This window comes from Melanotaenia boesemani, chromosome 19, assembly GCF_017639745.1.
Source record: "Melanotaenia boesemani isolate fMelBoe1 chromosome 19, fMelBoe1.pri, whole genome shotgun sequence".
Taxonomy (NCBI): Eukaryota; Metazoa; Chordata; class Actinopteri; order Atheriniformes; family Melanotaeniidae; genus Melanotaenia; species Melanotaenia boesemani.
Genome location: NC_055700.1, coordinates 7,141,292 through 7,155,909, shown reverse-complemented (window position 1 = coordinate 7,155,909; position 14,618 = coordinate 7,141,292). Strand labels below are relative to the sequence as shown.

Below are 14,618 nucleotides of genomic sequence, written 5' to 3'. Positions count from 1 at the left end.
CAGGAATTTTGGAGGAAGTTTCTTGTAAACTCCACACTGTGGGGGTGAGTGTGGTCATCTTGGAGGATAGTTAGGTTAGGTACTGTTATGGCTGTGTGTGGTCCTTTCACATACTACTGAAGCCCCTGTTTGCTCCCCCGTTTCATCTGGTCCAATAAATGACACCAAACAAGAGTCAGTAGCAAAATGAGCTGCAGACAAGATTTGGCAAGTTTTACTTGGGCTCAACCCAAATACTCAATTCTGCTGCTCATCTCACAAATGGTAACATCTAAAAAGGAAATAAACAATATTTATTGAGATATATTGCCAAGAATCATATTTAAAACAAAGAAATAATTCTCCAAACACAAATTTTCTTACTTTTTGTGCTAAGTTTATAATAAAATTCTCAGCCTAGGTCACTGCCCTGAGCTTGCTCCTTAAAACTCAGCCGAGTGGTTTTTGTGTAATCTTGCTGACAAGCAAACTGTAGTGATCACATTCCTCTAATGTACTTCCCACCTTGACTGAGGAGCAACCTATAATGACTTCATACGAAAAGAATCAACTGAATTAGAAACCTCTCATCATTCCCAGCTCGCTCTGAGAGATACCATCACCTGGAGACAGAGGAAGAGGATACGAACGACGAGGACTTCAATGTGGAGCTGCGGCAGTTCTCCTCTTGCTCTCACAGATTCTCTAAGGTTTGTTCTAAAGCTCCCTCCTCAAAGCTTTCTGCTAACACATTATCATTACTGCTAAAGATGTTAGCGATGTAAATGAGCTGATGCCCTCATCTGTCCTGATCCCTCTCTCACGGGAAAGAAAGAATGAATGTTTGGTGTTTCATATGGAAATCTGTCCAGAAAACAAGGTTTCCCTTATGCCTCCTCTCTCCCCCCTCGACAGAATTAAATGTCGATTTCAGCTTTGCATAAATTTTTCGCTCGCAGATCAGATCTGTTTTTGTGGTAATGTGACAAAGAACAATGAAACACGCTGGGAGTCATTGTTGTGCTGCATTGCAGTGTGCTCCCCACTCACATCAAAACAAAACATTACAGTTAGTCTCAAAAAGCAGCAGGGTGTCTCGGTGGAGGTGTTGATCTGCACCGAGTCTTCCCCTCAGCTCTGCATTATGGTACATTTGTTTTTGTTTTTTTTTTTTAAATTTCCATGCACAGAGTGTAATTTAGCATTTGCTGTCTGCATGTAATGACTTGAATATTTGCTGGTGTGTGGTCATCAGGTTTACAGCAGCCTGGATTTGTCCCGTGGACATCTGGAGGAGAAAGGAGAGACAGAGGAGAAGAAGAGTGAGAGCCCACTGACTGTGGATTCTCTTAGCTGGACACCAGACTTTGCTGAAATGTATGAGGGTCTCCGCTTCATATCAAAATGAAAAATATATCAACTGAGTTTATTCAGACATGATTTAGCTTTACATGAATCTCATGAGAATCTGCTGTCTTCTTGAGCCAGGCCCTCGCTGTCCCATTCAACAGACACGGACAGCATAAATCAGGTCCCTCGTCCCAATTTGCTACCAAAGTTTGCCATCTCAGCCGAGAGCGAAGGGGACGACACCTCAGGCCTCGGTGACCCCAGCAAGGCCTCCTTCTCTATCGGAGAGCTGCCACAGGACAAGCCTGACGCCACCACCCCCGGCAGCACTCACAGTGGAGCTACGCTGTCCGGTACGAATTTCAGCTTCTACAATCGCATCATGTACTTGGTTTACATTCCAGAGAGTCAATGAAACTATAAAACATATAAAACTGGAGAAACAGCAGCAGGTAGTCAGGATTTTACCCTTTTAGTTGGAATAATACAGGGAAATATGTTTGCTTTGAGCACAGTTAGGGCAATGTGAAGAGCAAAAACAATTAATGTTTTTTTTTTTCTTTCCTAAAAAGAAAAGCATCTCCTGAAGTGACTAATGAGAACAAAGTCAGCAATGCTCTGGTTTTCTACAGAGTGAGTCATGCAGGCTGCTTGAAAGGGTCCAGGTCAGAGTTGGTTTTGGTTGTTTTTGCAAGCCCAGTTCTAAAAAAGTCAGAACTCTTTGTAAAATGTAAATAAAAATAAAATTATTTACAAATCTCATAAATCCACATTGTGTTGCTAGTGGAACATAAGCAACATATCAGATGTAGAGACTGAGAAAGTTTATCATTTCATGGAAAATATTAGCTAATTTTGAATCTGATGGCAGGAACACTTTTAAAAAGCTGGAACAGCGTGGTGTTTACCGTTGTGTAGCATCCCCTCTTCTTAAACATGTGGGAAGACCACCTGCTGAAGTTTTAAAAGGGGACTGTTGTCCCATTCTGGTCTCCTGCTGTGAAGTCATGATGTTATGATGGATGTGGTATTGTAATGTGTGATTTTAGAGGTTCGTGGTGGTCAGCGGATGAAACACACAAAGTCAGAGTGCTAGAATAAGTGTGTCAGGTTTATTCCCCGCAGCTCATGACACTCATCATTACATCTCAATGGGTTCAGCCTTATAAGCATAGCATAGCTTGCCCTACCTTTGACACGGACTGGAGAGCCAACAATCCCGGTAGAGTGGCTTAGAAAACCCCGGCTGGGCGTTCGTATACGTAACCCGCAGCAGACTCTCCCAAGATGTGGGATTTCCCCGTCTTTATACTTATTTAGAAAAACACAACATCGCATGAGAGAGAGGATGGCCGGTCCTTTCCCACAGGCGAGGATGAGTCCTGAGATCCTGTCTTGTAAACATATTTACAAGACACCCTTTTCTCACCCTTCCAAAGATAGGCAGTCACACAGGCACCAAAACAAGCAGAATAATATAACAAAAACAGTATACAGGTGGTCACTTGGGACAAAACAAGCAGTTATATAACACCAATAGTATACAGATGGTCATTTTAGGACACAAATTAGATATTCCCATATCAGGTATGTGGTTTAGCATTGTCTTGCTGAAATGTTCAAGGCCTTCCTTGAAAGAGGAAGAAAGGTTACAGGTGGCAGGTTTTGGTGGTGGTTGAAGGGGCCATTGACATGGATTGGCAGCCCCTTTTCCACCTGTCCGCCCCAGCTACACGTCACTTACTATCACTGGGGATGAATGAGGAAGGATGAATAATGAACCCAATGTAAGCGGTTTAAGAGCAGTCAGCAATAAAGTGCAATATAAATCTAATCCATTATTATTCTGAAAGAGACGATGTTGCTCTAAAACCTGCAAATGCTATTAATGGATTTTCAGACGTATAAACTGCCCACATTGTAGGAACTAATGCAATCCCATCAGAAATGCAGGCTTTTGAACTGTCCACTGATAACAACCTGGATGGTTTATGAAAATTCTGGGTTTATGGAATTTGTAAACCATTGCATTCTGTTTTTACGTTCACATTTTACACAGCGTCCCAACCCTTTTGGATTTGGAGTTGTCATTTTGAGCGCTGGAGTTGATGCACCTCAAAACAATAGACTTTTTTCTTTCTCACAGTTTTTAGAACGATACAGTCTAGTGCAATAGTTTCATTATGTAATTTTTAATCTTTATAAACACATTTTCTTCTTTAGGTATTTCTATAGAGAATAAGATGCCTTTGTGCATTCAGTCTTAGTGCTAAGCTAAAAGGCTGTTATCATTAATTGTTCAACTCTTTGCAAGAAAGAAAATTTCCTAGTGTGCCAAATTTACTTAAAAACCTAATGTATAAATGTTAAGTTTTCTTTGCTTGTCCATCAGATTGTTCTGGTGCCTAACACAGTGCACTGTTTTCTAATAATTAGGAAGTTTCTCTGAACATCTGGACCAGCTGACACCTAGAGGTGAGGGCGTAGAGAGCCCTGACAGCACCAGCCATGCATCCACAGACCAGACTCCTCAGACCACCTCTCTGCGACCCGACGGTGCCGCAGAAAAGACAAAAGCTGTTGTGAAAGTCCCCAAATCTGTGTCAACTGGAGCCCTTTCCCTCATGATCCCTGGAGGTAAGTCACAGAAACAGCCGACAGTGAAAGAACATACACTGACATTGGTTTTATAATTCCGCTCCTCGAAGTATGTTGGAATGATGATGGTCACGATTTAAAACTGAGAGCAGAAAGATGTGAATTCACTGTGGATCTGTGCAAATTGGCCCAGCGTGGCACATGCTGTGAGCATCATTTTACAGAATGTCTGTGAGAAAATAGGCGAATCCAAACCTCTAACAAGCAACATACCCATCCAGAATTGTAGCAGAAGGTCTCCATTCATAGGAGAGAAAATCCCATTAGCTTCATCTCCCAAGCTTCCCAGCAGCACCTCATACTGACTTCTGGCCCTGCTGAAGTCTGATTGATTTAATAAAAGAATCTGCTTAGACGGTGATCTTCTCTTATTTTTCCAGATATCTTCGGAGTGTCTCCACTGGCCAGCCCTCTTTCTCCTTACTCCCTCTCTTCAGACCCGTCTTCAAGAGACTCCTCTCCAAGCAGAGACTCCTCACTCTTCACCGCCAACCCGAGGCAGCCTGTGGTCATCCACAGCTCCGGGAAGAAGTTTGGCTTCACGCTGAGGGCAATCCGGGTGTACGCTTGTGACGGTGACATCTACACTGTCTATCACATGGTTTGGGTAAGGACTCTAGCTCCACAGAATAATAAGGCACCTGTCACAGGCTGTTTCCTACAGGGGCTGAAACTGCCAAAATCCTGAATAAAAAGAAAATTGATAAACAAATAAACTCATAAATGCTATAAAAATAAAGAAAATGCAATAACAAATGTACAAAGTGTAAAATAATTATACATATGCTTTAGTTTCAGCTGTAATAATTTAACTATGTTAATAGTCTGTATTTATTTTATAGGTCGTGTTTATTAATTATTTTTTAATTTCCCATTGTTTTTTGTCTGGGCATTTTATATCTTTTTGAAAACTTATAGTTTATTGTCATTTTACTATTTGTTTTTAAATTAAGTCATGCAATGTTTATCTGTTGTATTTAAGTCTCTGTTGTTTCGTCTTTGCTCCACCTTTTATTTATTTTTTATCTCATTTTACACATTAATGCTTCATTATACAAATAAGGGTGGATGTCTTGCAGAGTAAATATAAAGTAAAAACATAAATGAATGTGTGCTGTTAATCAGAATGTAGAAGACGGGGGACCTGCACACAAAGCAGGACTTAAAGCTGGAGACCTCATTACTCACGTGAACGGAGAACCGGTTCATGGTCTGGTCCACACTGAAGTGGTGGAGCTTCTGCTGAAGGTGACAAAGTTTAATGTTTTCTATTTTGTTTGTTTGTTTACAACTTATTTTCAACTAAAAACTGCTGTCTTCACTACTCAGAGTTAAAGGGATGTTTGTTGCCTCTGAATAATTTTCATATTCATTGTAATTTAGTTGAACTGTTACACTTGAGGACCAAATGCCACAAAAAAATCGAGTTGTGATGGAGTTTCTGATGTTGGATTGCTTGAATGATTCATTAATGATCACTAATGCCTTTATGTTTAACTAACTATTGTAAAACACAGTTTTAACACCAACCTTGATTGCAATGACCACATTTACTAAATATGAAGTATATCATTATTAAATTATATACAAACAATAAAAACATAGGCTTGGAATTCGTTTTAAAAGTTGTTCTCTTGTTGATGCAGAATATTTTTTTCTTTCAGAGTGGAAGTAAAGTGGCCATCTCTACAACTCCCTTTGAAAATACTTCTATAAAAACTGGTCCAGCCAGGAGGAACAGCTACAAGAGCAAGATGGTGAGGTGTGGCAAGAAGCCCAAGAAGGAAAAGACTCCAGAAAGGTACAAAACTTAGAAACTCATGTAGTATCAGTTTGTTTTTATTTCTTGTGAAACCAAAATGTTTACCAGCGTAGCAGCATCTATTTTTTCTGTTATCCTGGTAAAGGCCAGTTATAGCAGGCCTGCATAAAACATGAGGACAACACTAAATCTAACAAAGCAGCAGTTAAGAGGTTAATTTGGGCAACAACTTTACCCCCATAGACATTTTGAATCGTCCTTGGATACTGAACCCTGCATTTCCCTCGACACGATCCTACTTTGCTAGTTTTTTCCAGAACAGCATCTCCTTACTGAATTAATCATGTAATGAATAAAAGCATAAAATCATTTCAAAGGTTCAACTTACTGCTTATTTGTTGTTCTCAGACAAAACTTATATTTATAAGTAACATTTAAAACCTAATTTTATTTAACTTTAAATTCTCTGTAATGTGGTCTGAGTTGGTTTGTGTGTTATGAATTAACTAAACTGAATTGTAGCAGATTAGAAAGATTCTGTGGTTTTTATCACAAAATGTCAGGACACAGGAATAGTTAAGTCTCTTCCTCTGTTCCTTGACCTTAGTGGATATACTGGAAGGATGGGGAATAGAATTAAAGACTGGAAGCATTGAACAGCCTTTCTTTAACATTAAAAATTCTTATCAGTGTTGGACTGAGATATTTCAGAAACATTTTGCTTGTTTGGGATCTTTTAAAGTGACTCAAATTTAAGTTTGCATGTAGGCGCATATGACCCTGAGTCAGAAGTTAGGCTCCTTTACTAATGAACTAACACTAATAAGGACCAAAGGGAAGAATTATGCTCTTATTTATAAACTTATTTCAGAGGGCCTTCCTCTCCTGCTTTCTGGGCAGATGCAGGGTGGTCTTCGTGGTATAGGGTGGCTGGGATTCGTGCTCGGGTGTTGCTGCTGATCGCCCAGGTCTCTGGACCGCCCTAGTCTTCCTCTAGCCTCCGTAGAGGCGTGGCAGCATTTGCACGATCACGCTCATCTCTGATCACTCCTCATTCCTCATACTCTGCATGTTGACACAGTCACTGAGTTGTCCTGTGGGTTTATACACTAAGAGATACTTTTGTTAAGGTTTGTGTGTGTGTGTGTGTGTGTGTGTGTGTGTGTGTGTGTGTGTGTGTGTGTGTGTGTGTGTGTGTGTGTGTGTGTGTGTGTGTGTGTGTGTGTGTGTTCCAGCTTTTTAGACGTGTACTCTGGTTTTTGCTGTGATACATATTTTTTGTTTGTTTTTTTTGCTTGTCTGTTTTTTTTTTTGTTTGTTTTGTTTTGTTTTGTTTTTTTTTTGCTTGTTTGTCTGTTTGTTGTGGTTCCCAACCTATTTTTCTTGGGGACCCCCTTCATGCAAATACTAAAAAAACATGGATCCCCTGCCCCACATCGTGCTAAAATATGTTCAGTTTTATGCTTTCAAAAGTGAGATTCTCACTATAAATGTATTTTGGCTGAGTCCTGTCCTTCCAAAGACTAGGTTAAATTAACAATGTAGCCTTACTTTTTTTTTCTTGAAAAAGGGACAATGTTTGGCTCTGAATGTTCAAAGTCTCTGGGTCCCAGACCCCACGTTGGGAACCACTGTCCCATAGGAACTTCTGATAATTGTCATTTTTTTTTCCTGTAAAAACTTCAGGAAATTCTCTGTTGTGTTCCTGTGCAGGTGTAGCAGTTGGTTTTCTGGTAATGTAACGGTCTAATTCAAAATAAATAAGAATTTAAATGAAAGCCTCATACCCATAAAGCTCCCTTTCACAAAGCAAATTTGAAATTTAAAGCCACACCATCATTCTGCTTGCTATGATACTGGACAAGACACGTTTAGAGAAAAAAAAAAAGAAAAAGAAAAAACTTATTTCAGCAGTCCTGCAGAGAAGATGGATCAGATTCCTGTTTGTAGTCTTTACATTTGCTCCTGCTGGCCTCTAGGGGGCAGTCAGATGACAGTCAGATGAGGGAATACTTTAAGGCTGTAGGATGAGTGGGTTGTAATGTCCTGATTTAGCTTATAAAAACCTGGAATTTAATACTAATTTCTTGTTTCTTTGTGTCTCTTCATTATGCAGGCGGCGCTCCCTTTTCAGACGTTTTGCCATGCAGCCCTCTCCTCTGCTTCATACAAGCCGTAGTTTCTCCTCCCTCAACCACTCTCTTTCATCTGGTGAGAGTCTCCCTGGCTCCCCTACCCACAGTCTCTCCCCTCGATCCCCCACCGCCGCCTTCCGCCCCGCACCAGATTTCACTCAGTCAGGTGGAGATTTTATCTCATCGTGATAAAATCTTGAATTTGATCCAGAAAACGTTTCACAGTGTAAAATATTTTGCTACTGATATCCATTGTTTTGTGTTTCTGATTTTTCTTTTTATTTTGTTTTGTGCTCATGAATTTCAGGTGGTAACTCCTCCCAGAGCAGCTCTCCCAACTCAAGTGCTCCAAACTCTCCTGCAGGCTCAGGCCACATCCGGCCCAGCACTCTGCACGGCCTCGGCCCAAAGCTGCCAGGTCAGAGGCTTCGACAGGGGCGCCGCCAGTCTGCTGGGAGCATCCCCCTCTCTCCTCTGGCCCGCACACCTTCACCCACCCCACAGCCAACATCACCTCAGCGATCACCCTCTCCCCTTCTTAGTGGACACTCTGTAGCACTTTCAAAAACAACCCAAGCCTTCCCCACCAAGATACATTCTCCACCTACAATAGTGCGCCATATTGTCTGTCCCAAAAGTGCTGAGCCGCCTCGTTCGCCCCTCCTAAAGCGTGTCCAGTCAGAAGAGAAGCTGTCGCCGTCCTACACAGGAGAGAAGAAGCACCTGTGTCCCAGAAAACACAGCTTGGAGGTGACCCAAGAGGAGGAGCAGGATGAGGAACCGAGGACTGGGGAGCAGGATTACACAGTCAGGCAGAGTGTGGATGAAGCAGCCAGTGAGCCGCTGGCAATCACACGCATACGACCTGTTGAGCAGGGATGCTTAAAAAGGCCAATAAGTCGTAAGATGGGCCGGCAGGAGTCTGTGGAGGAGCTTGACAAAGAAAAACTGAAATCCAAGATGGTTGTGAAGAGACAGGACTGGTCTGAGAGAAGAGAGTCTCTGCAGAAACAAGACGCCCTCCATGAATCTGACTCATCACCACTGTGTGGTGATGAGAGGGATGAAGGCTTTCTGGTCCGAAGTCAAAACAAAACCCAGAGCAGCCCAGAGTCTGGCCCTCTGGAGGCTAAAGCTGCCAGTACAACCCTTAAAGATGTCTTGTACAAAAAACTGTCCACACGTGCATCTGAGGGCATCGGTGAAACGGCTGGTGGCAGCTGTGAGAGTGACGGTGGCCCCCGATCATCTCCCTGCTCCGTTCATCCAGAGCGGCAGCACTCTAGACAGGGTAAAGACGGCATGAAGCCAGACAGGCTGGACTTCAAAGCTCCCAACATTGAGTTCACCAGGAAAAGGCTGTCATTCGAAGAACGAGAAGACTGCATGTGTCGATTATCCTCTGGCCTCCACGAGAACCTCCACTTTGGTTCCATGAGGTCAAAGAGCCTCCAACTGGACGCAGCCATGACTCACGACCACATGAAGGGAGCTATTCACTCAAACCCTGAAGGTCTGGCCCCCAAGCTTTTCTCTGGGAGAGGAGAGAGCGCTGTGGAAAAGCTCCAGCTCATTTCCTCTGCAGAGTCTCCTCTGAGAAAGACATCATCTGACTATAAACTTGAGGGACGCCATGTCTCCTCTCTAAAACCTCTAGAGGGCACCCTGGATATTGGTCTGCTTTCAGGACCCAGAGCTTGTAAAGCAGAAAACAGCTCTACTAAAACGACAGACAACACAGGCGACACCTCTTCTGTGAGTCCTCCAATGTGGCTTCAGAGTCCAACCGAGAGACAGATAACCATCTCCCAAATGAAAACCGCAGACAAAGTACAAAGTCCACTGATTTACTCATCGAGTCCTGAAGCAGTTTCCTTTTTAAATAACATAACTGTCTCCAAAGAGCAGTCTCATAACACAGCCTCAGAAATCAGAACAAATGGAAGCTGTGACAAAACACAGGACAGACCTGGAAAATCATTAAAAGCATCAAGCAGCAAAGTGGAGGCCTTCACTGTCAAACAGGAGAGCCGAACCACAGTGAAGGCCTCCTCCTCGCTTGCTCATGACCACAGAGGTCCTCGGCACAGTTCCCATTTCTCCTCCTGTGGAAAAACACCCTCCATACGGGAAGTGAGCAACGAAGATCAGGAGGATGAAGTAGAGCAGCAGGAAGTCACGCCACATACTGCATCACAGAACACGGAGAGCTCCAAAACAGTGGTCTCTTTGACTTCAGCGAAGCTGGAGGTAGACATTAAAACTCCTACACAAGTGGAGACTCCAGCTGCAACTGCCAGTGAACTGTTACCTGGCCCTCTGAAGCAGAGCACAAACTCTAGTTTGGACACAGGTCAGCTTCAGAGCTGTGAAAAAAGAAAAACCGCTGCACACAAATCCAACTTGACCTCAGCTTTTAAGGTGACTGTAGAGAACGTCTCTACTTCTGCACAAGCTCCAGAGAATGTGCTTTCTAAACCTCTAAACATCTGTTCCTCTAGTACACAGCCACACATTTCTGTCACATCATCAACGTTTGGTTCTGAATATGATAATAAATCCAGCAGCTCAAAGCCAGAAGACAGCTGTGAAGCATCTGCTGGTGAGGATGCAGCGCTATCCAACACATCAGCTGTGAAGCTGGCTGGACATACAGACAGCAGTCAGGCAGAAATCCACACATGTGCCACTAAATTAAATAAAACGAGAGACCTTTGTATAGTAAACATGGGCACCTCGTTAAATATTGCAACAAATGACAAACTGAATGTGAATAAAAAGGATAACACTGTGTCTGCTGGTGCAGCAAAGGGCATATCACAGCAGAAAGAAGTTCCCATTTCACCAAAGAACACAGGCCATGTGAAAGATTTAGAGCCGCTGCCAAAAAACTGTCCAGCTGAAAAAGCACAACACAAACTCTCTGGTTCAGAGCTAAAGAAAGAAGACACTGTTGTTAGGGTGAAAGAAAACACTGTGGTCCCCTCTGCAAAACTAAAAGGCTCAACTCCAAGTACAAATGAAAATATTTCAAGTCCCAAAACTAAATCCAGGCCTGATCTTCAGCCTGTGTCGCCCACATCTGGAAAAGAGGCAAAAGCATCAGAAGTGAAGTCTCACAGCACAGCTCCTCCCGTCCCAGGGCTTAAATCCAGTCCAAACTCTAAACAGAGGGACGTGGAGAAAGAATCTACAGTAACTTTGAACTTTCAAGCAAACCGTGATGCTAAATGGAAAGAGGCCTCGTTGTTGTCTGCCAGAGCTGACACAAAGCAGGAAGAGTCTGTGCTGCCAACACGTTCGCCCACCCGTGGAGATGTGAGGCAAAGAGAGACTCAGCTTAAAAGTTCTGTAGCAGTTAAAGACAACGCAGACTCGAAGCCAAAACCTCTTCCCTCTAAAACTGTAACAATGTCCACTTTAAAGCCTTCTGTAGCTCCAGCACCAGTCAGTAAGCAAAGTCTGGATGCCAAACCTAGAGACCACTTGTCCAAAAACCAAGATCATGACTCAAAACCAAAAGACATCATCTCACCTCTCGCTACACCTCAGCGTCAGCAGCTCCGGAAGGAGCAGCCGTCAGATGTTACTTCTCAGCCTGATCCACCTCCAGTGCTGCCAAAACCTGGTAAAAAAGACCCACCAAACACTGGAGGCAGAGTATCCAGTTTTGAGCCAGTGGTCAAACCATCAAAGGATGCTCCCAAGTCTGAAACGCTTAAACCAGACAGCCACAAGGCTCCAGATACCCGAATCACCACCCCTGACAAGCAGCCGCCCTCCGGCCGGAAGGAGCAAGCTGACAAGAAGAAAAAAGACGCAGCTCAAGAGGTCACGTCTGCACAGAAAAACACAAAAAGAGATGCATCCAGGGCCTCTCCCTCAGCTCTCAAAGACACTTCAGACAAAGACAGTAGCAGGTGCAAGCAGCAGAAGGAGTCGCCACGTAGTTCCAGCCACAAAAAGTGAAAGCCGCAGAAAAAAAAATGCTTCAGAAAATCCAGATGGGATGAAATGTTTAAAAATGAACTGTGCAAGCATCATCATGCCTTCTTTGTTTTTGGTTTGTTAGAGGACCGGGCAAGCTGTTACATGCTGGTGTAGGAGTGTGAACGTGTGTGTGTTTCTTGGTCTGAATGTAGGTAATCGTTCTTTTCTGAAGTCAGTGTTTTACTCTCAATTCAAGTGAATGTTTGGAAGTTTGTGTTTATTGCGGAACGCTTTGTGCAATCATCATGTCGGGGCAATGGAGGGGAGCCTTACAGAGGCCGGAATGTACAGAAGAATCGGTGCCATAGGATTTTGAATTGCACTCTTACTTCTAACTTGGAGGACCTGATGTCGAGGTCTTTTTAATGCAGTAGACCACGCGATTTCTGCTCAGCAGCTTCGCGGCTGTTGTTTCTGCTCTGTGTGATCCAGTTTATCATGCGTTGGGTTTTGTGCAGCGGGTCACAGAGGAAGCACACGTCCCGAGCTTTTCACCTAAAATTTTAACTACAGAATTAAGTTCCAGTTGTAGAAATCGTAAATTAGTGAAAGGGGCCTTAGATTTATGGGAAATAGAACTTCTTGCTGTTCTTAGCAAGATGTGGTCTTTATTCACATTCCTCTGACGTCTGTACATATATTATTGATTTTATGCAATATGGTGTAAATATAACATTGTAAAACAGGGAAACATGGGCTTACATGATTGTTGTTTGTATTATTTGTAAAAGATTTTTGCCGTGTCATGTTTGTATGCTCAAAGTTAAGATGTTCTGCTTGATAACTGTGTGGTCTAAAGTGAGCTACTGCAATGTTTCTCATCAGAGGTAAACTCCTCTTTGTGACTTCTAACATGTTTTCACATGTTCCAAAATTGACTTGAAAAGAGAGGAGAGGGTATGGAGGGGGGGCTAACTGGGCTGTTTCTAAAAATGTAGCATTACATAAACTGTGAGGGCTGACACTATTTCCCAAGAATGTTTTTGTTGTTGATGGTGTGTGTGCTGGCTAACAGGGATGATGAACTATTGGGTTTGATTGAAGGAATGAAGCAGCACCCCTAAATATGTTCACCAGTGATTTACTGCAGTAGATTTCTAAAATAAATCAGTCCTTTCAGGGTTACATCCACGTTCTGATATAAGCTGAACGTGAGGAAGATGCAGCTGAAAAGGGTTCAAGTACACAAAGTGCTTCATTAACAGGATGTCAGTGTTGTTTCCAGTCATGTGTCGGTGTGTCAGCCTGCTTAAAGCTTCACCTGAGCTAAGATTGAACAAGGAATCCTGATTTAACATGTAATATTGGTTCACAAATACTTGGTACCAGACCCATACGCTGTCATTTACTTTCAGCTATTTTCACACACATTTCATTACTATATATGCCTTTAAATTGCAAACCCTTAATGACACCCAGAGTAGCCTAGGACTCTAGTGTTAGCAGTATTTGCTCTGTTGTGCAGGCTATATAAAAACAGTAGTCTTATATACTACACATATATTAAAAACAAAAAAAGGAAAAAGAAAAAAAAAACTATTGAATTCAACTTGATGCAGCATATCTAAATGTTCTACACTGCATCTAAGAATTAATTGATAAGAGATTTAAATGTTGATATAATCAGATTTTTTACCTGCATTAGATATTGTAAATGTATTGTGAGAGAATCAATGCACCTTAATGTTTGCCGACATTCAGTCTGAAGGCTGAGTAAGGAGGAAATTTGGAGCTAAAAGTGGATCCAGCACATCCTTTTCACCTACTAAACACATCCTTTTTTTCTTTTTTCTTTTCCTGTGATTAAATGCATTTAAATCCTCAAAGCACATTCAATGTTTGTTTACAAAGCATCATGGATGTATATTTTGTATATTGTTGATTTGCCAAATCTACGTTCTGTGTCTCGGATAACGTTGCTTAGCTGTGTGCGACTTTGCCCTCTTGCAACCACAAGTTTGTTTGTGCAGTAATCGCTGTCTTTTCATGTGTCGGGTTCTTCTTTGTCTTGTCTTTTCAGTTTCTTTTTTCTTCCTCGGTGCAAAACTAGTATTAGATTAACTTGCTCACAATGATTTGTTTTTTTAGAACATGTGCAATAAAAGTGTTTTGAGTTTTGTATTTTGCCCAAGGAAAGCTCTATGGATGTCATAGATGTTGTATATTAACAGATATTTATACTTCTAATGTTGCGTAATATTGAAAATAAAATGGAGTTCTAAATTACTCTTGTTTTCTTTATTGGTCCGGGCATTATACTTCTGTTATTCAAACCAAGTCATCATTTACCAATAACCAGATTCCAACTCTTCATTTTCCTTTAGAGATGGAGTAGAGGTCATCTAGCCCTTCGAACAGGGTGATGAGGGGCCATTTGGGTAGCTATATGAGCATCTGCTCTACCATAACGAATAAAAAACATAGGTGTGGAACCAAAGGGCAGAACTGGGATTGGTCCATAGATACAAAATAGAGAGAGTTGGTTCCACTTTGCAGAAATGCTGCTACAAATACAGAAATATCCCAAAACTACCTTAATCCATCCTGTAAGAACAGGGTAATCCTTTATTGGTCCCTCAGTGGGGATGTTTGCATTGTTGCAGCAGTACAAACCTGTGAGTAAATAAAGATAAGAGCATGTACAATATGTCTGAAAAAGTATAAACATATACAAAACCAATATGCAGGAAATTTAAAATATACAAGAATTATAGAAATATACTAATAACTGAGAAGTATTGCTC

The 14,618-nt window shown here is 42.0% G+C and overlaps 1 protein-coding gene across 9 annotated transcripts in view; it reads left to right on the top strand.

Annotated features, from left to right (window-relative positions):
* The window catches only part of mast4 (microtubule associated serine/threonine kinase family member 4), a 107,280-nt gene extending 93,180 nt beyond the window's left edge, over positions 1-14,100 (top strand). For 8 of the 9 annotated variants that reach the window (XM_041969236.1, XM_041969235.1, XM_041969234.1 and 5 more), the window contains 9 exons: positions 580-689; positions 1,235-1,356; positions 1,468-1,682; positions 3,766-3,966; positions 4,368-4,594; positions 5,113-5,235; positions 5,652-5,788; positions 7,866-8,050; positions 8,192-14,100. In XM_041969236.1, the coding sequence (XP_041825170.1) occupies positions 580-689; positions 1,235-1,356; positions 1,468-1,682; positions 3,766-3,966; positions 4,368-4,594; positions 5,113-5,235; positions 5,652-5,788; positions 7,866-8,050; positions 8,192-11,853 (4,982 nt within the window). In that variant the 3' untranslated portion in view covers positions 11,854-14,100. The remainder of the gene's footprint in view (positions 1-579; positions 690-1,234; positions 1,357-1,467; positions 1,683-3,765; positions 3,967-4,367; positions 4,595-5,112; positions 5,236-5,651; positions 5,789-7,865; positions 8,051-8,191) is intronic. The other variant, XM_041969238.1, reaches the window with a different exon arrangement.
* The last annotated feature ends 518 nt before the right edge of the window (positions 14,101-14,618 follow it).